Source organism: Ostrinia furnacalis, unplaced genomic scaffold (genome assembly GCF_004193835.3).
Source record: "Ostrinia furnacalis isolate ACB-3 unplaced genomic scaffold, ASM419383v2 OfSCF0954, whole genome shotgun sequence".
NCBI classification, from domain to species: Eukaryota; Metazoa; Arthropoda; class Insecta; order Lepidoptera; family Crambidae; genus Ostrinia; species Ostrinia furnacalis.
This window is the reverse complement of record NW_021131193.1, coordinates 269707-294475: the sequence shown is the minus strand read 5'-3', so window position 1 is coordinate 294475 and position 24769 is coordinate 269707. Positions and strand designations below refer to the sequence as shown.

General features: G+C 40.2%; 1 protein-coding gene and 1 long non-coding RNA gene across 2 annotated transcripts in view; one reads left to right on the top strand and one right to left on the bottom strand.

Moving 5' to 3' along the window:
* CrebA (Cyclic-AMP response element binding protein A) overlaps positions 1-24398 on the top strand; it is a 168585-nt gene extending 144187 nt beyond the window's left edge. The window contains exons 3-7 of the mRNA XM_028301601.1: positions 15078-15268; positions 18251-18401; positions 19249-19430; positions 21307-21450; positions 21888-24398. Of these exons, the coding sequence (XP_028157402.1) occupies positions 15078-15268; positions 18251-18401; positions 19249-19430; positions 21307-21450; positions 21888-22073 (854 nt within the window). The 3' untranslated portion in view covers positions 22074-24398. The remainder of the gene's footprint in view (positions 1-15077; positions 15269-18250; positions 18402-19248; positions 19431-21306; positions 21451-21887) is intronic.
* Positions 19317-20112, bottom strand: LOC114350707 (uncharacterized). Its single transcript, XR_003655729.1, has 3 exons — positions 20062-20112; positions 19613-19701; positions 19317-19370 (listed from the first exon to the last, which is right to left on the bottom strand). It is a non-coding gene; the product is annotated as an uncharacterized LOC114350707 (long non-coding RNA).
* Positions 24399-24769: the final 371 nt, after the last annotated feature.

The following is a 24769-nucleotide window of genomic DNA, read 5'->3' as shown; positions in this document are numbered from 1 at the left end:
ACAATCATACTAGAGTTGGTCCATGAACACACAACACTACAAAAGTAAAAATCTAGCGTAATTTAACTCCTGAAAAAGTATCTTTTGCAACGTCTACTTAGCCACATGTCAAAAACCTTCCATCAAAAATTAACTTGAGATCAAATAACAAAGTAAAGTATAAGGAGCAATTTATTAAAAGATGTACTAAAGAACCCGATAGAACTCTCAAAGGGAGCATCTGCGCCTTGAAAAGATAAAAGTAACACAGTCAAAACTCCGATAAAGTTCACAAACAAAGGGAAACCGAATTGGAAGGAATATTAACAGATTTTCAATAAGTACGCCACGGCGAGACAAAATGTAAGCAAAACGGGGGAGGTGTTTTGGCACAGCTCAAATATAACAGCATGTGTTATTGTTTACATAATAATATTTACTTAAATATGGATTTCTGATAAAAAATAGAGTGCTTAAACAATTTTATTCGAAGAATAAATCCGATTTAATTAAGTAATGACAGTATTGTTACGGAGATATTGTGATTACGATGAGATTAAAAAAATTAGAAAATACCTAATAAGATGATTTTTGTATTTTTCGATGTAATTATTATTAATCCTGTAATATGTAGATGTAATTATTATTAATCCTCTTACTGAAAAGCTGCACACATTGAAGCCTACCCATCGGTACCTACTGGCTTATACTTATTACACCAACTTAAATGAAAGTAAAATTAACTTCATCCATACCGCCAATCAATACAATTTTTAGATGCCGTGTTTGTCTTAGATGCTGTGTTGCAACGACCTTTTCTTTTTTAAATGAAAGGGTCCTCAACAAATTTTGATACAGGCCGAATAAAGCACGTCACTGGATTCACATAGACTTACCGTTTATCTTTAAGCTGTGGTTTTATTGTGAACAGCGCGGACGGATCGGCAAAAGATCCCTGTAACGCTCGTCCTCTATAAAGTCGCCTGCGGGACCGCGGGTGACCACACTTCCAGCTTGCAGACTGGCACGAACCCCCAATAGAATTCGGCAGTGCACTGCAGGAATGGAAACTTTTGTGCGGTTTAAATTGGCACTGCAAAGGATTCACGTTTGTTGTGAAGTTTTACACGGGTTTTGTGTATTGCGCGAATTATTTGTAATGTTTTGTAGTAAGTATGAGTATTACATTACATTATTTTAACAAAGGATACTTTTTCAATCTCAATTATTGAGAATTGACATAGACATTTTTTACTACTTAACAAATTAAACAGAAAGTATGAAACGTGACAAAAAAGCTAATCTAATACAAATACGAGAACCGTCGCATCTTTATCCTTACAATTACTTAATTGGCTATAATCAAGCCATTATAGTCATTCTTATAATATGTACAGGAATTATACATAATAAGTCACTCTAACTCAGTAGTAGGTAACCAATAAATAATAACATTACTGAGTTCCTCTTTTATCCCCTTCCCACAATACCCATAGCCACCATACCCATCGGCAATATTACGTTGGGCGACCCGTTCAAATCCGAGCGATCCCATCATCCCGGCTCCTCCATAGACTGATGTTTACCTTATATCTGCCGAATTACTTATTCAAATCTCGATCCCAACCTAATTTTGGACCATGTACCTATTTGCTGTATTGCAAAAGTATCGGACGTTTGAGCTGTTACTATTTGGGCCAATGTTTGTTAATGGAGAAGGGTTAATATTTGACCAAACGTTGGTCAGGGTTAATGGCAATCGTTTCTTATAGAGAATTCGAATCTCAGGGGATACATTTAAAAGTCAAGGACTATATCGAGTATAAAAATAATTAGTCAACCTATAATAATAGATTGTTTTTATTTTGTTAGAAAAATTGCCTGGCTGGTGTAGGGTTTAAGCCGAGAGCGATTGTTTGATTTAATTAATATTTTTACTATATTAATCCACCTAGAATGTGTACAATTTCAAGCGGCATTCGAGTTTCTCGCCTGTGTCATTATTTCATTCAATATCGACTAAATAAAAACAACATTTTAATAGAAGATACTATTAGGGTAGACCGGGGACAATANCTAGAGCTATACAGTATACAGGGTGATTCCAGCAGGTGCTCAAATGAAAAGGATTGATTTTAATTCTCAAAGGCCTTTCCCAAGACCCATCCAAATTGTCATCAGCAATCAGTAATTAACAGGGCTGTCAATGTATTTCTCGAGAATTTAGATATTGGCCTTCGAAAAAAATTGTGGTATTCGAGTAGTAGAATCAACTGGTTTTGTTTGAGCACCAAAGAATCACCCTGTATATTTCTTTGAAACGATGAGGTTTTGTTTAATTCGGGTTTGGTGGAAAGAGGAAAGCGGAGGACACAATAGAGGAGGAAAACCACGCAACATCTCCGTAATCGTGGAAAAGAACAAAAGCAATAAACTTTTCACAATGCACCTGCAATTTTAATTCACATCCACATAAAGGAACATTTTACGGTACCCCTAATTCGGATTACAGACCAAGAGCTAAGCTAAGATAGTGCTTAACTCGCTTAGCTAACGTTGTTTTCCAACATACTTGCTGCAAACTATACAAACACTATTTATAAGTACAAGCTAACGCCCGTATTCACAAACGTTACTATGAGGTCTCACAGTGCGCGTGGACGCATACGAACCAATCACAAAGCTCTATTCAACTCTGTGCGTTCGATTTGCTGCTTCTATGCAAGCATCGTTTGTGAATACGTGCGTTATTCTCCAAACTACGGCTAATGTACGTACAGATCAAGGCGCCATCTGTGTGAAAAAATGGAAACGTTACGCGTTTCCTAACTTTGTCAACAGATGGCGCGACCATCCTAGTGACCGCGGCGTTTAGTGAATGAATGCTGGCTGAATTTCAGACACAAGTAAAGGTTTCTAAACACCTTTATTTCAAATACTCGCAATTTTGGAACCAGTCGAAAATAATGCTGCTCAGCACATCAGACCAATCATTTTTGTTACCAAAAAACACCTTATAAAACTTCTTAAAATGCCACATTGTTGGCTTGGCTTCATGTGCAGTCGTCTAATTACTAAACTGACCTTTAACCAAGACAAATCAGATGCTTATGACAGCTTAAACAATCATACTAGAGTTGGTCCATGAACACACAACACTACAAAAGTAAAAATCTAGCGTAATTTAACTCCTGAAAAAGTATCTTCTGCAACGTCTACTTAGCCACATGTCAAAAACCTTCCATCAAAAATTAACTTGAGATCAAATTACAAAGTAAAGTATAAGGAGCAATTTATTAAAAGATCTACTAAAGAACCCGATAGAACTTGTTGGGCACCGGGTGTGCCCGTTACTATACCTATTGTATATTTAATTGATTTGGAGATGTTCACTTTGTNATTGAATTGTCATTATTTCTTTGTTATTGTAATTTACAGCTAGTTAGTATTTATTTATGATTACGAATAGAATTAGGTCGTTGACACTATTTAACTATACCTAATTCCAAGATATAAGTACATTAAAATACTTTATCCCTGTAAATCGATATCGTTTTGGTCCCAGTTTGCTGTAAAATTTGAATTTCAGTAGTTTTGAAAAAATTTTTAAAGTATGAAATAAAGTCAGTTGAGTCAATTTTATTTCGTGGTTGAGTTTTTGAACTGGTGACGTTATAGATACTAAATCTATAGGAGGAGAGTCGCACATACACTGCTCACAAATACCAAATACCATGTCAATGAGGGCTGTCGTTTTAGCGCTCGCCGGTTGACACCACTGTAGAGTTAGGGTCATGCCAATCGCCAGTGGTGCCAACTGACTAGTAGTTCCAACTAAATTGTACCTTTTTTGTCCACAGGTTGGCGACCAAGTCGTGGCCCTGCCCGAGTACAAGGCTTGGGCTGAGCTGGTCTCCGTGCCGGCTCAGTACGTGTATGCTCTGCCTTCTGGCATGAGCGCCTTGGACGCTGTAGCCGTGACCACCAACTACGTGGTGGCCTACCTGCTGCTGTTCGAGATGGCCAACCTTACTCCTGGCAAGAGCCTACTGGTGCACTCTGCCGGAGGTGGCGTGGTAAGTGTTGTCTGTCACACTAGGGAACTAAGCTAGCCTCTTAAGCTGTTCGCTGTCGCTATGACCGCCTTGGACGCTGTAGCCGTGACCACCAACTACGTGGTGGCCTACCTGCTGCTGTTCGAGATGGCCAACCTTACTCCCGGCAAGAGCCTATTGGTGCACTCTGCCGGAGGTGGCGTGGTAAGTGTGATCCTTTATACTAGTAGACTTAGGTAGCCTCTAAGCTGTTCGCTGTCGCTATGAGCGCCTTGGACGCCGTAGTCGTGACCACCAACTACGTGGTGGCCTACCTGCTGCTGTTCGAGATGGCCAACCTTACTCCCGGCAAGAGCCTACTGGTGCACTCTGCCGGAGGTGGCGTGGTAACTGTTATTGAACTTGGCTTGACACTCTACCGCGTGTCTAGATCTTCAAACTTCAAACCTTATTTTCATCGAAAAAATCTACATAACTAATAGCTTTCAGCCCATCTGTTTTATGAAAAATTTTCTGCTGTAAAGTTTTTGCGCAAAAGAGTAACTCGACACGACCATCATCCATCTTCAAATTTTCGTATGTACAATATTAGTTAATTCTAGGTACTTTAAATGTAAAAAGATGCTATAATATGTCGTGGCGAGCTTATTTAAAGAATCGATACGTGCATTTCAGAAAGTGCACCAGACAAACCTTATCAAAGAAAACGGATTAATCCTTCAAGCTCCGCGAAACTAGACACAATAGATAATCAATTGTTATGACATTAATTAATGCCGTCTGGGACTCAATCGGTTAAGTTATCGGTCCGCCTAGCAAGAATCTTTTGCTTCATTAATGTAATTATGTGTTGTGCTGATGATATTAGCTAGTTAACTCACTAAGTAAAAAAAATCTTAACATTGTTAACATAGTCAGTGTAGTTAATATTAATTAAGTAAGAAAAAAACAATTCTTACTTATAGTGGCCTGTTCATTGAAACAATTCCAGACACTATAATAGCCGTAGCTAGCTTCTCGGAAGCTTTCCGAACCTTTACAGATTAAATCGCATTAGATTTATTACTGGCTTACAGTTTAATCGCAGCATAATCCTGTTATTTGATGTTGCAGTATGAGATTAATGAGTAGTTTTGTTCGAATAAGTGGATAACTTATCTTTAAATTGTGGTTGGTAATAAATACCTTCACTCTACATAATGGTTTAAATCGTTTTCTCGTAAGATGAAACTTGTCTCATTATTATGGAAAGTATGAATTTCATGTAATTAGTGAATCATTTTGGCATCAGATAATGTGCAAGTACGGTGCAATGTGTAACACAGTGCTAAAAATACTTGCAGTAGCATTGACCCTACTAAGCACGAAGACTGCATTTAAGCTTCGTACGAACTACGAATGGGTGCGCGCTTCGTAACGAGCCTGCAAACAATAATGAACTGTCTAATTGTTGCTTTGAATTAGGTGAGAAAAATCTATTTGTTCAGCGTTCTTTTGTTCCGCTGACGTCACGTCACCCTTCGTGTCGATGACCCGTAATTCGAATCCAATAAATAAAGTCTGGCGTAGCATAGGTGCGGACTAAAGGCAATTAGCTAGATAATGCCTACGCGACTGCGACATAAATTGCGATAGCCCACAAACTAATTACTTAATTTGCTATGGATGGAAAAGCATTTTATCCATATCTTATTAGTAATTATATTATCCTTAGTTATCTAGACTTAAAGCTAACTTTATTCAAAGGCTAAGGTCTGTATCGCAAATGCAAGACGGTTTACTGAAAGCCTGATGATTGCATTCCCAGGATAAAAGTCGATATATAACAGTTTTGTATTATCATATTGATGTGTTATCAGAAGTGGTAGGTATAATATTATGGTTTCCGATAAAAAATTCTCCTCAAAACATTTACATAATAAACAGCTTAACGATAAAATATGTGAAATGTTTTGTTGAGGCAGGTCCACCCAAATTGAGTTTTTATTTGTCAAAGAATCATTACGATAACCGGTTATTAAAACATTTGACGATTGATTTGCATAAGAATATTGTCTAACGCCCGTATTCACAAACTACTATGAGGTCTCTCAGTGCACGTAGACGTACAGGTTTGATTTGCTGCTTCATATAAGCAAGAATCGTTAGTGAATACGGGCGTAAGTTTGATAAAAATTCAAAGCACGTGTTGGGTTTGTCTTTAATGTACCAATGTTTTGTTCAGGGCCAAGCCGTGGCGCAGTTGGCGAAGACCGTGGACAACGTGACGGTGTTCGGGGTCTGCTCCAAGAGCAAGCATGAAGCCCTGAAGGCCAACAATAACAACATCGATCATCTCCTCGAGAGGGGCAGCGACTACACCAGCGAAGTTAGGAAGTAAGTACCTTATGTACCTTCAGATTAGGTCTAAATTGGAAAACCCATTGCAGGAAGCAGTCTGGTTCCGAACTCTCCCTTCAGTGGTGGGTTGTTAAGCGTGCTTTAGGTCTGCATTCTGGTTAGGAAGTGAGTACACTTTCAGATTCAATCTTAAGCGGAGAAATCACTGAGGTCTTAGCCGCTACATCAACTCCTAGTTTAGTCACCGGTTTCCACGTGAAATAGTACCTATAGGCCCTAGCAACTCAAACAATCACAAAAATTCTGTGTTCTGCGCGTGGAGACTGTATTCTGATAACGACGCCTAAGTAGTGAATATCTACTGATCTAAGCACTCATGAAATGTAATTGGATTTATTTCTGTGCTTGAGTTTGAATCCAGTTTTGGGTAGGATTTTTTTCAGAATAAGTACGAACTTTAGCATGTGTGTTTAAATGATTATGATCTCACTTTAACAAAACAAAACAATCAAAACGCAACACACATCTGCTTGTAAGAAAACATATAGGTACCGACCTACATTTGTTCGTAAAGAGACTTCGCGTAAAATCTTATCTCGTACAAACACTTGGTTTTACTCCAGTCCCGATCGGTTATCGGATGTCTCAGTTAACATTGTTATTGAAATATGGAGCTTTATTTTATCCCAAGTAAATAAATCCCGATGTTTGTCAGTTCGAATGCTTTGAACGCAAGTTATGAGTCACGGCGAGATAATTTGTAACGGGTCTGCCGTGTTAAGTTCTAAAAATGAAGGGATGAAATCATGATATCACGAGCAGCTAAATATAGCCCCCGCTCGGTGGCCCTCCGCTCTGCTCGCTAATACCTTTGTTTATACTCCACGCGAGCGATGCTGAGAATGCGGGACTTTTAGTGAATGTTAACGTTTATTTGACACTAGCGGCCGCCCGCGACTTCGTACGCGTGGAACCCGTTTTACCCCCTTCATATATCTTACGCGGTTTAGATTTTTTCATACTAATGTTTTTTCCTGCTAACTCCCGTTCCCGTTGGAATTTCGCAATATCCTGTTGTAACTAAGCTTTAAGTTTACTAAGGTACCTGCATGCCAAATTTCAAGCGTCTATCTTAAGTGGCTTAGATTTTTTCATACAAATGTTTTTTCCCGCTAGCTCCCGTTCCCGTAGGAATTTTGCAATATCCTGTTATAACTAAGCTTTAAGTTTACTAAGGTACCTGCTTGCTAAATTTCAAGCGTCTAACTTAAGCGGTTTAGATTTTTCATACAAAAGGATTTTCCCTCTTGTTCCCGTTTCCGTGAGAATTTCAGGAATTCCTTGTTGTAACTAAGCTCTAAGTTTAATAAGGTACCTACATGCCAAATTTCAAGCGTCTAACTTAAGCGGTTTAGATTTTTCATACAAAAGGATTTTCCCGCTAATGCCCGTTCCCGTGGGAATTCCTAAGTATCCTATAACCTGCCCAGGAGTATGAAGAATAATTGTACCAAGTTTCGTTAAAATCCGTCAAGTAGCGTGATAAATGCGCCGATGTTATCGACACTTTATTAATGATACGAGTCGCGTTGAAGGGGAACAGGATTCGGGACGCGGTCTTCACACGTTAATAAGTACATATCTGCCCCCATTGTCTCCGAGCGCAAACAAAGTTGTTCCCAATCCCAAGCTTTGTTAATTAGTGGTTATTACAGTTACATATTTCAGAGGCAGCTCGATCCGTGTGATACGAATACCACCAATTTATGAGGAGCCCCTTTCCTCTCCCGTTGCGTAGATATGTCGTCGGATGGCAGGATTAAAGTAAGGGTCCAATTAAGTTGGGCGCGGCACACGTTAATTGTTCAGTTTACAACCCGCTCCTTAGGGCAGCTGCTTCGTAACAGCGGCGGTATTTAATTCTCGTAAATAGACAAAGATATTTTTATATCTGGTGAGATCTTCGGAACGTAAACATCGGAGCCACACAAGTTCAGTGTAAATAAATACAGCGCCAGATATGTACTACTCGAGCGAAGATGATGAAGCTATTGCTTTAGTAATGTCCATTTTATTGTAACGAGAAGTGCTGCAAACTTTATTACAAATAAACACACGTTCTTACGTAACTCATTTATATCATGTAATTTGTAACAGCACGCTATTTCAGATATGAATACTCTTCATGCATTGAGATATTATACAATAATTACTTATCAAATCATCTTAGATTCATGCGACAATACCTACTAAAGCGCGTTGAACTCTTTCATTTCATAGAACAGTTTTGACATGAAATAGAGATCTTTAATTTATAAATATAATTATATTAACAGCAATAAAACGCACATAAAACGTGCATTCTAAGCAATTACATTTATAGATAGAAATCTACTATTTTATGGCCATTTTGTGTTTAATCCAAAGTTTATGGCCGCGTGTATTTTTGTTTGCACTGGAACAAAAACATCTTTAAGTATTACATTTCCTGTGCTAAACGTAACAATGTACGAGTATGATACACGCCATTGTGTTTCTGTTGTTGTTATGTACTAAAGTCATACATGAACGGACCTTAGTCTCCAATACAGAGTAAAATTGGACGATGGTTAATGGACTAGGTATAATAATGGTTTTAAAGCAGCCTAAAGTCAAAGTCAAAGTCAAAATTTCTTTATTTGTTTAGACTAATAAATAGTTCTTACAAATCGTCATTTTGCTCTTAAGGAGCCTCTACATGTCTCATAATCTTTTTACCCTACCAGCGCTTCGAGACCAACATTTGGCAAGTGCTGAGAAGAAGCGCCGCAACAAACTCAGTCACCACTGTCTGCCTACCTACTTGTTTTATATTATGTAGAAAAATCCTTTGTAAATAATAGGAACATAAGTACAAAATAAGAAAGAATACAACTTAGGTCAGGATTCCATCATAGCGGAGACACGAGAAGAGAGTCGTTATTTACACTTTTTTTCTCCGCATGGTAAATAAATACTCTACTTGCTAAACATCACCTCTTCTTTCTCCGACCATCGCTTATGTATGTAGACTCTTCTGTATGTAGACTCTTCTGTATAGGCGAGTAGACCATTATAGCTTCTTATTGGTCGTTCAAGTTTTGACTCCAAAACCGATGGCATTAGGTATCTCACGGCTTACGGGAGCTATTAANAAAAAATTGACAATATGTATTACCTCCTCCTCGATTTTTAGTGCAATAAAAAAAATATCGCACAAGTGGACTTGCATACTTCTTCCAGGGGGGGTGCGATATTCTGTAAAAATAACAGAACTGGCAAATAAACCTTGATTAAAATGGAATAATTGTTATATTCTGAATGTTTATCTTCATGGTATGAGCACGATTGTCATCGGTCGCGACCTTGGGAAGCTCAATGTTTAAAACCACTAAATACGACCAGAACCATACACCAGTGTTATGTAAATAAGTCCGGTTTTATCGGATCGCGAACGGCTTTATCGTTTTCATGAAATTCCTACATCGGACGTGAAGAAATTTCTCTTTCATTGAATTGTAAATTGTTTAAAATGTTGGCGAGTGCAAGACACGTTTTGCTTACCCGTCAAATGCCGCTCAATCGGGTCAGCGCATCGCGGCATCGGTGCGATGGTGAAAACGCTAGTGTGGTAATTTTTGATCAAAGTACAATTCGATTTGCCTAATTATTGTTAATGCAGTCACATGCAAATTAATGAGTGCGAGGCAATTAAAGATGCTGATGAATGTTATCGTCTAATTCACGAGTAGTTTATGATTTGAATAACGTGATGGCGTTTGTTCCGAATGGTTTTCTCAGGTGACGAGCGCCATTGTTTGGCTGTAACAACAAACATGCCGTCAGGCGCAAATACTCCACTTACATCATTACTGTCGCCCAAATAACGCCATTATCCATTATATTGTTGATTTTTTGAGCGATATAAATTGAAAAATTCAAAGAGTTTTTGTGCGCAATAATTGGAGTTTTATATTGAGTGTTCGACGCGCCTTTCTCTTTATAAATCGTGTTTTTCTTGAACATTTCGTCAGGTTAACGATTAAATAAGCGCGTGTTATCTTATGGTTTGTAAAATAAATGTTTTTGTGGTTCTAATTAAATTGTAATGATCATTTCGCGTGTATTGTGGCACGTGCAGCACAGATAACACTGCTTTGCCTTGTGCATGCGCACGATGCATCTGATATGACATTGTCAACGTGCCACTGTTTGTAGCGAGTGCATATCTTGAGGAAAACACAGGGTTAAGCTAACTCATGCCCTGGCGGCTGGCGCTCCGCTAACTCGCCTCCTTCCCACGCGATAAGCTGTAACAACAATGTTTCAAATAAAATTAAAGTTGACTAACAAACTAATGCGGTTAACACGTGTGTAAAACTCAAATAAATTATAAATAAAATATACAGCAGCTATAAAGATAACTATATTGTTGTAACACGACGTCTCCGCCGCTTCGAATGTTAAACAAATTATTCCTTACTAATTACGATTATGTCGTTGTTCCACGTATCTTTCAAATTACTATGGATACAGTTATCTGGTTTTTATTATTTATCCGTAAAACGAGCGACTAATAAAAAGGTGCTGCATTCTAATCATCCATGTTTTAAAACCGGTTTCGTATCATAACCACTGTTTCCTACTAAGCAATCGTTTACCATTTTACTATGTGTAAAGCCTGTAGGTTACTAGTATACCTACCGTTTTGACATTTACCTACTCGGAGTAGTGATTGTTTGACATTTAACAGGATTTATAAATTAATTTTACTGCATCGTTTCAATGCTAATCTTCGTTATTGATTTCCTGGTTTATGCTGTTAGTATTAGCTAAATTTTTATGGCCTTTCAATGATTAAGATTAAAAATTTTACAAGTTCCAAGTTCCTAAAACAACCGTATATTCCCCAAAGAAAAAAACTATATCTGTACTGCGCAGAGCGCATCAATAAAGGGCATGTCACTGATAAAGTTTTTGCTCTTTTCTCCCAAAAATACATTATTAAAATATTCTATACATTTTACAGTATTCATGACTATACACATTGTTTACGTATCGATAATTTATCAATTTGTTATCAATATTTTATCTATCATGCACGTGTGCGTATAAACGTTAGTTAGATAATAATATAATCTTACACACTAGAAACACGTTCGAGAAACTAAATATAGAGATTATTCAGAAAGACGTCAATCTTCTGCTTCATGAAAATTAAGCCTTGATTTTCTTGGCTTCCATTTCTTGTAGGCTTTGATAGGTATCATTTACAACTAGTTGATAACCTACATCGTCAAAATAGCTCAATAAAAGGAAAATAGAGTTTCACTAGTCTTCTACAGGAGCGTCTCTACCAAGGCATTATTCATGATAACTAGAATCTATACTTCTATACTATCTATATCTATATCTATATCATGCCCTGAGTGCCCAAGCAACTGCACTCAGGAGGATTTGATGAGTGCTACTGACAACGCCACTCTTGTGGCGGAGTTTTGGGCTGACACTGTGTAGGTTTGTTGTCGACACGAAAAGAAGAAGATCTATATCTATACTTCTATACTATCTAATTATCTATACTAATATTATAAATGCGAAAGTAAGTCTGTCTGTCTTGCTTTCACGCCTAAACCACTGAACCTACCATTAGTGTTTAATAAACAATAGAACAAATCAGCTTCCCATTGATGTCCTCTCGATTAAGACAGCTCTGAACAGGTTGTTCACCACTTTTTCATGCCCTGCCCGCACACATTTTACCGTTACACGGGCAATCATTAAATTTAATCACGCCCAGTCGAACTTGGTTTAATTTGCAACTGATTTTGGTGAAAGGTATCTGTGGGTGAATGTACCTGAAACGCGCGGGCGCACGTGTCATGACAAGTACGTCTGTTACTTACTAAAACCTGCCGAATGCGAGGTGAATTTGTTAAATACTTACTACGGAGTATTAGATAGTAGTCAATGCAATAAAATTATAGTCTAACTGGCTGCGCCCGCGACTTCGTGCGCGTGAAAATAGTTTGAATATTGTTTCCCGTTTTTGCAACATTCATTTTTCATTATTGCTCCGCCCCTATTGGTAGGGTGATGTTGTAAAGCCTAAAGCAGCGGTTCCCAAACATATTTTGTCTACTGCCCACTTTGAGAATAAATTCTTTTTAGCGCCCCCATTTGTAGTCGAGAGTCGAGTGCTCAGTCGGTGTCTAAGAGACCTCCTAGTAAATGACGCCTCCCAAGCAAGCCTCTACACAACGTCCCGATTTTTTTTCTGGGTCTCTTACCGACCTTTAAGCCTGCAGCGCCCACAAGGGGGCGTTATCGCCCACTTTGGCAAAGATTGGCCTAAAGCCTTCCTTGATAAATGGGCTATCCCCAACACAAGAAGAATTGTTTAAATCGCACCGTAGTTCTTGAGATTAGCGCGTTGAATCAAACAAACTCTTCAGCTTTATAATATTAGTAGAGATAATGTTTCGATTGTGCCTATCCTAATGGAAAGACACCGTAAGAGTTGTGTGTTATTGTGTTGCCCCACTAAATTAAAACATCCTCCTTTGAGTCACCTGAGTCCAAACTGAATCTTGCTTCTGAGTCGATCCATCAAGTGGAAGATTGTCTGTGACATTCGGACAGACTTCATGAAGATTCTATTCGGACTATGTACAGAACTTTAAAATCTCGATGCAGATGTTTAGGCATCTCAATGATATATTTTCTTGTGATTAATTGAAAAAAAATCGGCACCTAATACATAGTCGGAAGTCGTTTATTAATCTACCATAGACTTAGCTGAATCTTGTGATGATAAAAAACTAATCAGCCAATAAACTAATAACGGAAAAGTACAATCATCAAATGAGATAGGTTTTCCGTTATAGTCAATACTTATCATTGTTATTGCAACCCGATAACAAAGTTTTAGGCGAAATTATCAATATAATCCTTGGCTTCCGTAGATTGTTAAAAGTTATTGTAAAATTATTTCAAAAATTACATTAGATTAGTATCTTTAAAGAAATATAAAGGGTGTCCCAAAAAGTAGTGTCAAGCTGAAGCCCAGAGGTAGAGCATCACTAGGGCTATGCCGTATGTATTATGGTAGATCGATGCGGTAGTTACAGACTTTACATACGTTTCTTACCAACTTAGTGACAGTTTAATTGATCATAAAAGTATTGTGGTTTTATGGAATACAAATGGAAACATCGCGTTCTACAAAGTAGGTAGCAAGACTAATCAATGAAGCAGTCATGCGTGCGTAATTAGCACTAATTAGGCTGGGTCGTATATGTAAAGTGCGCATCTCCGATCATTTTGTTTCTCCGATTACGAGCTGTGACTGCTTTTCACGTTTATGAGAAATTCTTCAACGATACCATATTTTACTTCTTTAGAAATCAGTAAATCAGCTGTCACTGCATGGAAATGTCAGGGTTTTATTAACTTGAAAGCCTTCACAACGGTATAGTTAATGCTTTATTCGTTTATTAATTTCCTTATATGGATCATATTTATTTTTAATCATGAACAATTTCTTGCGGAAATACATGCAATGAGCTAAAATCGGGAGTTCATCTTAAAATGCAAACACGTGTCTTTTCGTTAAGTGATCTACTTTATTGGCTCATAACAACGATACGGGAGAACGTAAGCCACAGTACGTAAGGGAAAAAACAGTCGATGCGTTAATCATAGTAGCATAATGTATGATTCAGCAAACTGCTATTCTTCCATTTCAAACCCTCATATAGGTGTAATTGCTCGGCGCAAATTCTTCGTGGAAGCGGCCGAAGATTGCATACTACCCACAAACTATGTAAAGGTGTTAATTAGAAGCATGCAACGTTGGCACCTCCACTTCCCCTGTTCTGGGCGGCTGCGCAGACGCATATTTCACCCGACGTTAGGGCCGAAGCACACGATGCGTTGCGGCAGCCGCTGCGTCGTTTTACATAAAAATATCTGTGGCGGGCACAAATAGAAATCTTTTATTCAGTGCTTAGTAGGCCCCCTTCCAGGGCGCTTATACACACACACGAAGCGTTGAGGCGCCGCGCGATACACCAAAATTTTTGCGCTGCCGCGCCGCAACGTATCGTGTGCTCTGCCTCTTACCTATATAGGAAATTAGGAAGCCAGCCACTGCCCCGATTTAACCACCAATCGATTACCAACATTGATTGCTAATTAAGATAACAATTTTGTAAAACGGTGAATTATACAAGTCAGTTAGCTAAGTAGTTAATTGTTACCGATATTTGCAATTGTTACACTTTCTCGTTTTGTTACGAACTTTACTTAACTGTTGCCGAATTTCGTTTTTCGTTTCGCTGATGAAAAACGCAAATGCATACTTTCTAAAATTATAATTGCTTGAGTAGGTAATACTTCCTTTAACCTATGGACTACTAGATACTCAAATTAAGGATGATAAGACTCCCTGCAGACTACCGACTTTTAGTCGGCCGATAGTTGAGGAATCGCCCGATCCAATGTGCGACTTTCACATGTCCAACTGATTTAACAGCTCGCCCAACTATCGGCCGACAAAAAGTCGGTGGTCTGCGCCTTGGCTAAGATGAAGCAGCAAGCGAACATCCTGAATCTCCTCATAGGGTTTTGTTCTTTCTATAACTGCCCATGTCAAATGCTTTACAGCAATCTCAACGTTTTCAGACATGGAAGACGAGTGTTACCCAGCAATGCCCGCCAGCGCTTGGAGCAGCCGACGGAGGTCCAGCGAGTCACCGCCACGGGAGGTCAAAATGGAGCCAAAATCCGAACCAGAGTCACCAGCGTCATCCTGCCCACCATCTCCCACGCCAGGCACACCTGTCACACACTTGGACTATGTCATCGACCACACAGTAAGTGTCTGGAACTCTTCTTACGTGGATCAAACTTGAACAAGAGGCACAACGCGTCTCCTACCTACCCTCGCACTCCTGGCATGCCCGTCACGAACTAAGTACATTATCAACTAAAAACGTGTCTGTAATCTCCAATAAGCATCGGTCCACCTGCCATCCCTGAATATTCTGAAGTACCTACCTGTGTCACCTCCTAATTACAATCGCACTCCCGAAATGCTCGTTTCACTCACACTCCACTAACGAGTGCGTTAATCTATCTTCCTTTTCTGACACTCTTTAGTTATATTATGTCGAACGCTCAATTCCCCAGCTTCTTATTACTACCCACCCTTGCCCTTTCCATCACATACGTTAATCGATTACATATTCAAATATTTCTAATTTACGGTCTAGCTCACAGAAATTATAAAAATGTCTGAGCTAAAATCATTATTTATTGCGAACCTAATAGTTTCATGTTGCCAAGCCATTCTAGTAATTTGTGCCCTTTTTGCATAGAATACCTTGCATTCTTTTAACATTTCACAGAGAAAGGTATTTTAGCTTAGGTATGTCGTAACTGCAAAAATATGTTACCCCAGCGTAACCACAATGTGGGGTTCATTTAAATATAATACATTTTATGTCACGTCATTTCGTGACGTTACTTACACCCTTGGTTGCATGTCGTCTGAGATGGCTCTCGTCCCCTTTAAGAGGGATGATATATGGGTCGGCATTCCTAAGGGAAATAAAGGCCGAGTTGAAATCCGAGCCACATTTACTTAGCATCGATCTCTGTAGCCACCTGTGGGTAGAGTTTCCAGTCGGGCGATAAAATCTTATCACTGATTTTAGACGTCAAATGTATGGGTGTATCGCGTAAAATCGATAAAATGGCGCGATAAACGTTTATCATGGCGCGCATCTTAGACCTACAGGCGTCCGAATAGAACCGGGGATAAAGTTAGTTAGACTTTTTGGACGCTAATCCGCACAAATCAGAGTCCAGTCAACATTACCGGCCCCTAAGTTAGTTTATGAGTAATTACTGTCTACTCAGTGTCAGTCACTGGTTCTACAACTTTGAAAAAGCGGGACCGTTATAAAATCACTCATGTGTCTGTTTTTCTGTCAGTCTGTCACAGGCAATTTATTCAAAATCTACTTGATGGATTGGCTGGAAATCTGGTACGGACATGTAGGTACGAACCTGCTAGTTACTCAATTTAGCAACCGTTTAAAAACCGTTTTAAAATTATGTTTATTTACCTAGGGATCACCTGAAATTTGGAATTCTCTAAATCCGTATAACTGGGTTATTCGTATTTGCCCGGCTTTCAGATTTTAGGAAACTTTAAACCATGTTTCTTACTGGGTGTTTTCAACATAGCCCGGCTTACCGATCTCAACTTAGCAACGCTCTACGTATCCCCGCTTGGAGCTGTTGCCATGACCAAAGAAGCCGTTTACGAGCGCTAATGAGTTTGTGGTCTCGTTACATTTAAAACAGGTTTTGCCAGAAAATTAACGTTTACATCCCACTGGTTACCGAGGAGAAAACAAAGCCAGTATTATAATATAATACTGGCTTTGTTTGTCTTTATAATATGTAAAAACCTAACGATGCGATTATTTATGAATATAACCAGTATTCCCATCAGGATTGAGTACCTACCTATCCATTTAACTAAATTGCATGTTTCATCAACGGGGGAATTTATTTCGAATTACAGCTGTTTCCCTTTGTGATTGTGATTGGTGCATATCAAATCGTGTTCTTTTACGATCGTTTTAATGAGAAGATTGGAAATGAATCCGATCGAAACTATTGCTAATGGTAGGTCATCGTATCACAAAATCTTCGGCAAATTATTGCTAAGATCACGATCTGGGATTGGCGAGCAAAAAATCAAAGGTCATTAGAGTTCATCTAGCCGAGCACTGACGGTGCAACTTTCGCCGTGAGCCGGTCTTCAATTGCAACTTTTTCGCCGGTGCCGCTCGTGTGATCCGCACGACACAGTCGAAAAGAATACAGTAATGCCAAACCATAGATCAAATCAGTTTAAGCGTTTGTGAGCTAGACTAGACACATAATTATGGTACTGATGGTACATGACGTAGTAGTGAGGATATCCATTATGGAGTTGATAAAGAACTGACTAACTTTCTACGTTAGGCTTTATAGAGTACCTATCACCACAGCGCACATAATAATGTAAACTGACACAAAAATCATCAGATAAGTAATGTGCGCCTGGTTAATAAAACACTATTAGCGAGCCAGCCTACTGTATTAATTTCTTTATTGTGATAATTATGTCGCGGATTGTAATTAACGCAATCTCTTGGGGGGTTTCGGACTTCGGCGAAACGCCGGGTATCTTCGGAATTTTTACGAGACAATTCTTTATGTTCGTGCAATTATTTTTACGCACTGTCCTTGTTATTATATCGTAAGCACTTACTCTGTATATCTACAATTAAACATTTCACTGATTAAAGAAACGCGGTTTCTTGAAATTTTCGTTAAAAGGTTTTTGTTAGTGTTTTCAATATATGAAAGGCAATTTTATGAACAAATTTTTAGAATGTATTGAAATGAATTGAATTGACATCGTCATTACGAAGTATTTAGAACACCAAAAAAGCATGAGAATTAACCTATTCACAATTATAACGAGTTGAAGGAAAAAAGGCTCAATCCATCACTATCATTTAGCAATAGCAGAGCACAGAATCGGTTCCTTGAGCTTCATGTCAATTTAAAAATAGGTCGTCATAGCTACATAATTATGGCTACACATGCATTCATCATCATTCAGCTAAAGGACGTCCACTGCTGAACATAGGCCTCCCTTAAACACATGCATTGCAATAGGAACGATATCTGAAGAGTTCCTGATAGTCTCGTTGGTCTACTACTGCCGTAATTTATTGCGGTAGTGGTAATTAGTTGTCTTAAGTTTACTTTAGCCGCCATTTTGTCCCCAGACGGGCACAATCCACATGCCTCAAGCAGTTCTTCAGAAGGTGGGCGCGGCGGGCGTGCCGCAGCTGCTGCTCAGCGCAGCACCCCGGCTGGCCAACTCGCTGTCCTCCAACAAGCTCTCCATCAAGGTCACGTCCAGCTCGGGAGCGTCAGGTAAGATAGAAACGTCTCTAAGGAAAGCCATTGCCAAAAAAAAACTACATACTGAGAGGTGATGAATGCTAGTCATCACCTTTCCGTAGTTTTTTTCCCTTTAGGATTACCTTATTTGTTCTATGCCCGTTTTCAACATGAATTCCTCATTTTTAAGTGACCCCTATGGTGACACATAACATGAATTTTGTTTTCATAGGGGTCACTTAAAACTTAGGGATTGATGGTGAAAACGCGCTACTATTTTATATCAGTGTGCCTACCATGAGTTTACGTTAGGTGTGCTCGCTAGCGACTGCGTAAAAAAATGACATTAATTGTATGACATATTGTGCAGCGCCCCTAGCGGCTACTTTCAAGAAACAAAATCTTCATAGAGATTTTTGACGTACTCGCTAGCGAGCACACCTAACGTAAACTCATGGTAGGTACACTGTTTAGCCATTAGCTTAGGGATTCTCATTTCACCTTTCAGTGGAAATCCTGTCCGTTTTATACTACATACTTGCTAATGCTAAAGATTTCTATAACTTATCAGTCCTGTGTTTATGCGACCCCTTCTGTGTAAATATGAAGTTTAAGTACTAGAATAATACGAGAAAGTCTCGTTAATGCTGTCCGTGAGCCGTTGAGTAAGCTGAAACTTTCAGCCTGAAAGTGTTCGCCAGGACATTTAAACGCATAATGCTGTATTCTTCTACATGTGTCAACTTTTCTCAGACGATTGAAATCCTCTAATTGAAATAAAAATACCTGTCATTTTTTTGGATCAAAATGCTCTTAGTACGCTAGAACCAAAAATATTTTGGATTGAACTTGAACGCCACTAAAATTAATCTCCTTACAGGGTTCAACTTACCCCCTACGCCGCCTTCGTCGCTATCATCATCCGACAGCGAAGGGGCTTTATCCCCCGAGCACGAGGGAGCCACCCCCGCGCCCGCCGCCGCCCCCTCGCGCCGCAGCCACCTGTACGTGTCGCACCACTCGCGCCAGCCCATCAACACGCCGCTCATTAGCAGCCAGCCGGTAAGTGTACATCTCAACTGCCCCCACCTGACGTCATCATACCCCTCGCGTCGCAGCTATCTGTACGTGTCTCACCACTCGCGCCAGCCCATCAACACGCCACTCATTGGTAGTCAGCCGGTGAGTGTCTCATCTCAACTGTCCTCCACCTGACGTCATCGTACTCCTCGCGCCGCAGCCACCTGTACGTGTCGCACCACTCGCGCCAGCCCATCAACACGCCGCTCATTAGCAGCCAGCCGGTGAGTGTCACATCTCAACTGCCCCCCCCCTGACGTCATCATACCCCTCGCGCTGTTCCACCTGTACGTGTCGCATCACTCACGCCAGCCCATCAACACGCCGCTCATTAGCAGCCAGCCGGTGAGTACACATCTCAACTGCCCTCCTCCTGACGTCATCATACCCCTCGCGCTGTTCCACCTGTACGTGTCGCACCACTCGCGCCAGCCCATCAGCACGCCGCTCATTAGCAGCCAGCCGGTGAGTACACATCTCAACTGCCCTCCTCCTGACGTCATCATACCCCTCGCGCTGTTCCACCTGTACGTGTCGCACCACTCGCGCCAGCCCATCAGCACGCCGCTCATTAGCAGCCAGCCGGTGAGTACACATCTCAACTGCCCTCCACCTGACGTCATCAGACAGAGAAGTGGCTTTATCCTCCGAGTACGAGGGGGCGACCCTCGCGCCGCAGCCACCTGTACCTACGTGTCTCACCACTCGCGCCAGCCCATCAACACGCCGCTCATTAGCAGCCAGCCGGTGAGTGTCACATCTCAACTGCCCCCCACCTGACGTCATCATACAGCGAAGGGGCGCTGTCCCCCGAGCATGAGGGAACCACCCCCGTGCCTGTATGTGTCGCACCACTCGCGCCAGCCCATCAACACGCCGCTCATTAGCAGCCAGCCGGTGAGTGTACATCATCATTCACGTCCACTGCTGAACATAGGCCTCTCCCAATGCTTTCCACGTTGATTGATTGGTAGCGGTAGTCCAGCACTTCCCTGCTACCTTTACGATGTCGTCGGTCCACCTTGTAGGTGGACGTCACACGCTGCGTTTTCCGGTACGCGGCCACCATTCCAGAACCTTGCTGCCCAATCGGCCGTCAGTTCTGAGTTCTATGTGCCCTGCCCATGTGAGGACAGGTGAGTGTCCATATCCCCGTTATCCGACAGTAAGGGGGCGCTGTCCCCCTCTTTATTTTGTATGGCATTTTGGACCACAATGTGTTTTTATGCCGAACGAGACAAGTATTTTACCGCAATCGCACCTGATAGTAAGTGATTAGTTGACACGTCTCTAGTCATGAGCGTACTGACAGAGGGCGAGGTTAGCTGGCCAGGCAACCAGCCACCCCTCCCCCTCCTGGAAATTGTTCTTACCTTATGTTTCGTTCTTAAGTGTCTAAATAGGGATGTTTCCTGGGTAAAAAAGCAAGAGTTTTAATTAGTCCTTCAGTTAGCTTATCAAAAACTATTCAACACGTATTTTTCACTTTTAAAACTAATGAAAATGTAAAGGGATAAAGCGTGCCAAAGTTCTAAAGAAAAGGCCTGTGACGTCAGTGAGTGCGTAAAAGTGCAGCACTTTGTGACGTCGCGCGGAACTTCAACGCACTATAACTTTGTAATTATTTGTTTGATTGACAATTAAAAATATACGTGTCCAATATTTTTTTATACTAAAATTGACGGATTAAAAAAAAATTTTTAGGAAACTAGCCTATTGGGGGATCCTACGTAATGTGGTCTGTATTGCCCTTCTCTGTGCCAGACTCTGCGATCATCTGAGGAAGTTATGCTTTTCCCAAATACAAAATAATTGTCACTTCACAAATCTTAATTAACCCTTCGGTATTTAATTACAGAAAGGCTCGACAGGCACGCTAATGCTGACGGAAGAAGAGAAGCGCACTCTCCTAGCCGAGGGCTACCCGGTACCTACGCGCCTGCCGCTCACCAAGGCCGAGGAGAAGTCGCTCAAGAAGATACGGAGGAAAATTAAAAATAAGGTAATTGTATTCTACCAAATCCATGAGAAAACCAGAGTGCTTAGTGCGAGTTACAGTAGAGTTTATTGCACGTCGTCGCTAGTAAGTGCATCAAAAAATCTATGAAGATTTTAGATTCATTTCATGACATATTTTTACGCAGTCGCAAGCGATGACGTTTGGTGTAAGCTCGCAACAAGCACACCGATATTACGCTAGTAATACGCCACTGGTGAAAAGAATAAATTAGATGAAAATGTCCTGCCACTTGCTTGCACAGTGGTGCCAATGAAGAGCCCTGAAGCTATAGGAGGAGTATCGCATCTGCAGTCACTAAGTTGGCGCCACTGTAGATTAAGATCTTATCATTCGCCAGTGGCGCCAACTGGTGAGTGCATATAAATACCCGAATACCAATAAAAGAACAAACCTATAACTCACCATTCTTTTCTTTCCAGATATCTGCACAAGAAAGCCGGCGCAAAAAGAAGGAATACATGGACCAGTTGGAGAGGAAGGTAGAAATTTTAGTATCAGAGAATTCAGACTACAGAAAAAGGGTCGAGACGTTGGAACAGAAGAATGCGAGTCTCCTCAGCCAGCTGGCCGCCTTGCAGGCGCTGGTCACGCGCGGCCGCAAGTGACGTCACCGCCCGCTGTGACATCACACACATGTATTACACGATCGGCTTCGAATTCGATCACAAGATACGGGCGGTTTTATGTAGGTGGCTCAGTATCGATTTTTGTTTCGCTGTTTTATAACGCAATAATGATTTGATAAAATCTGTGGCTTGTTGATTCTCAAGGGTCCGATTTAGTGAAGAATTTTTATTCGGGAGCTGAAGTTGGGATATTTGAAAAATATGAATATCTTTAGCACTATAAATATCTATCGGCTCTTTTGGTACAGAGATCAGCAATACAATATTGTTTATTCCGTTGCATTATACGAGGGATCACTAGAATGACATACTGAGCCACCTGACAAAGAAAGAATTATAATTTTTGAATTTGATATGTATATTTAAGGTTTCATCTTGTGGTCCGATTCGATGCGTTGACACAAAAGGCTGTGAGAAACTGTAAGCGTTGGTTCTCACAGTTGCTAGCGTTGTTCATAATCGTAAGTCCCTTACGGCGTGTATGTAATTGATGATGTATATTTTGGAAGTATTTACACGGTCGGTGGGTTGCTCAGTTAGTGGTAGGTCTGTGCCCGTGCCACTAGATATTTATTTTGTTCCACGCCGTTACGTCGAGACGTGTCCGAGGATTGACTCCAAGACAGGGAATAGTACTGGGGATTAAATAAGTCGATAGTTATTTACGCGTGTTGTTTGAAATCTCGTAATATATTTTAATAGTGCTGTAGAAGCGTTACATAATTTAAGTTTTAATTTGTGCGTGTTTTTATTAAAATGTGCAATTAGGTTAAGGATTTATTTGTTACCCAAAGCATACGTTGTAATAGTATGTCGCCGCGGCGAGCGCGCGGTCGTCAGTTGATGTTACGTGGATCATTATTGGCCCATACGTTCTGCAGTGGCACTGGACTAAGCAGGCGATAAGTTGTGACTGGTCACTATTTAAATTATATTGTAGTAGAGATGCAAAAGGCAACCCTTTTGTGAATTTGATATAACTCTATTTACCAGACTTGAAGTTGTTGCCTCTCTTTCCGATGATACGATGCCAGACAGAGACGGAAGGTGTGTGGACTTCCCCCGCGTCTGGCAGGTCGGCCTACTTCTTCAGCTATCGTGTTATGGTGGTGTTGTCGGAATCTTCGTAGCATAATATAAGGCGCGCACCATACACGCGCGTCTTAACGGTAAATATTGAATTCCATGAATTTGCATTTATAGCGAAATGTGTGTCGTCCTAAGAGATTTTATCTTGTATTTAAGATAACATTAGATATATCCATAGAGGACCTGTATAAAGCCGATTTGTATGACAATTGTTTTCGGTTATATCTAGTCTCTTGTAGAACCATGGGGCCTCATTGTAGAGGCCTCGCGATAGAAACATTTAGCTGTATTCAATCTCATACTGCGCTCAACAGATTTACAAGTACAAATAATGGCATGCCTTCGAGAAACTAACGTGAAGTAGCTAACATGAGCCTCCATACCATGAGCATATTGACCCTTCAAGTACTAGCAGTATTTTATGTGTAATTTGCTGTAACAGTTTCGCGTAAGCCTTTGAAGGAATCTCTACCGCCTGACGTTAGTTGTATTTTTATATTTCATCCGGGGACGTTAAGCCTTATATTTTTGTAAAATTTTATATTCCATTCAAATTTAATTTAATTTAATCATAGTTCTTTAATTTTCTTAAAGTGCCTTAAATTAATAGAATGACACCACTAAAGAGTTTCTACGCAAACTTACGAATCAAAGTTTAATTTCCTAACAAGTGCCGAAAGGATTTTCTCACCAATTTACTGTCAATGGATTTTATCTATAGTCTAAATTCTACTGAAATATATGGCAACACTAGTCCCCGGTCTTGCCAATAATAATTCCATTCTGGGAACGCATTCGCAGTTTGGTAAACTGCATGCACCACTAACATTCTTTACTAAACATTCCATACTTCTCGAGTAGAATGAGTGACTTAAAGTGAGCTCGTGTACTTACACTAACTTAGAATAATACATATTAATTAACTCTGTACAAATGTCTGTTTCACATATGTTATATATCGAGCTGTTATTACTTCGCTAGTGTTTATACATCAATATTAAATGTCTATGCTGTTCTTACGGGCCACGGAGTCGCCGAGTCTGTAGTAAGCACGGCGCTTAGTGTAGCTATGCAACGTATGATTGAAATACTAAAGAAAATTCATGCAGACCAGCAGAATTTTATTATACTTATTGAATAACTAGTTTTCCGCCCGCGGCTTCGCCCGCGTGGAATTTTGTCTGTCACAGAAAAACTTTATCGCGCGCGTCCCTGTTTCAAAAACCGGGATAAAAACTATCCTATGTTCTTTCCCGGGACTCAAACTATCTCTATGCCAAATTTCATCAAAATCGGTTGCGAGGTTTAAGCGGGAAAGCGTAACAGACAGACAGACAGACAGAGTTACTTTCGCATTTATAATATTAGTTGGGATAAATGGAGTTTATAAATTGTTTTTTGTTGTTAAAAGTAGTGAAATCAATTCTACATTAATTTGATATTGAACAAAATTCCAGTATCAATTTGTAAAATCAATTAAACGTTGTTGACTTCACTGCTAAGCGTTGTGCTTAAAAGCAGTCTTGTCGACTCTGTGTTGCCATTAGTCTATTATTGTATAGCAATTTTGATAGAATTACGAATTG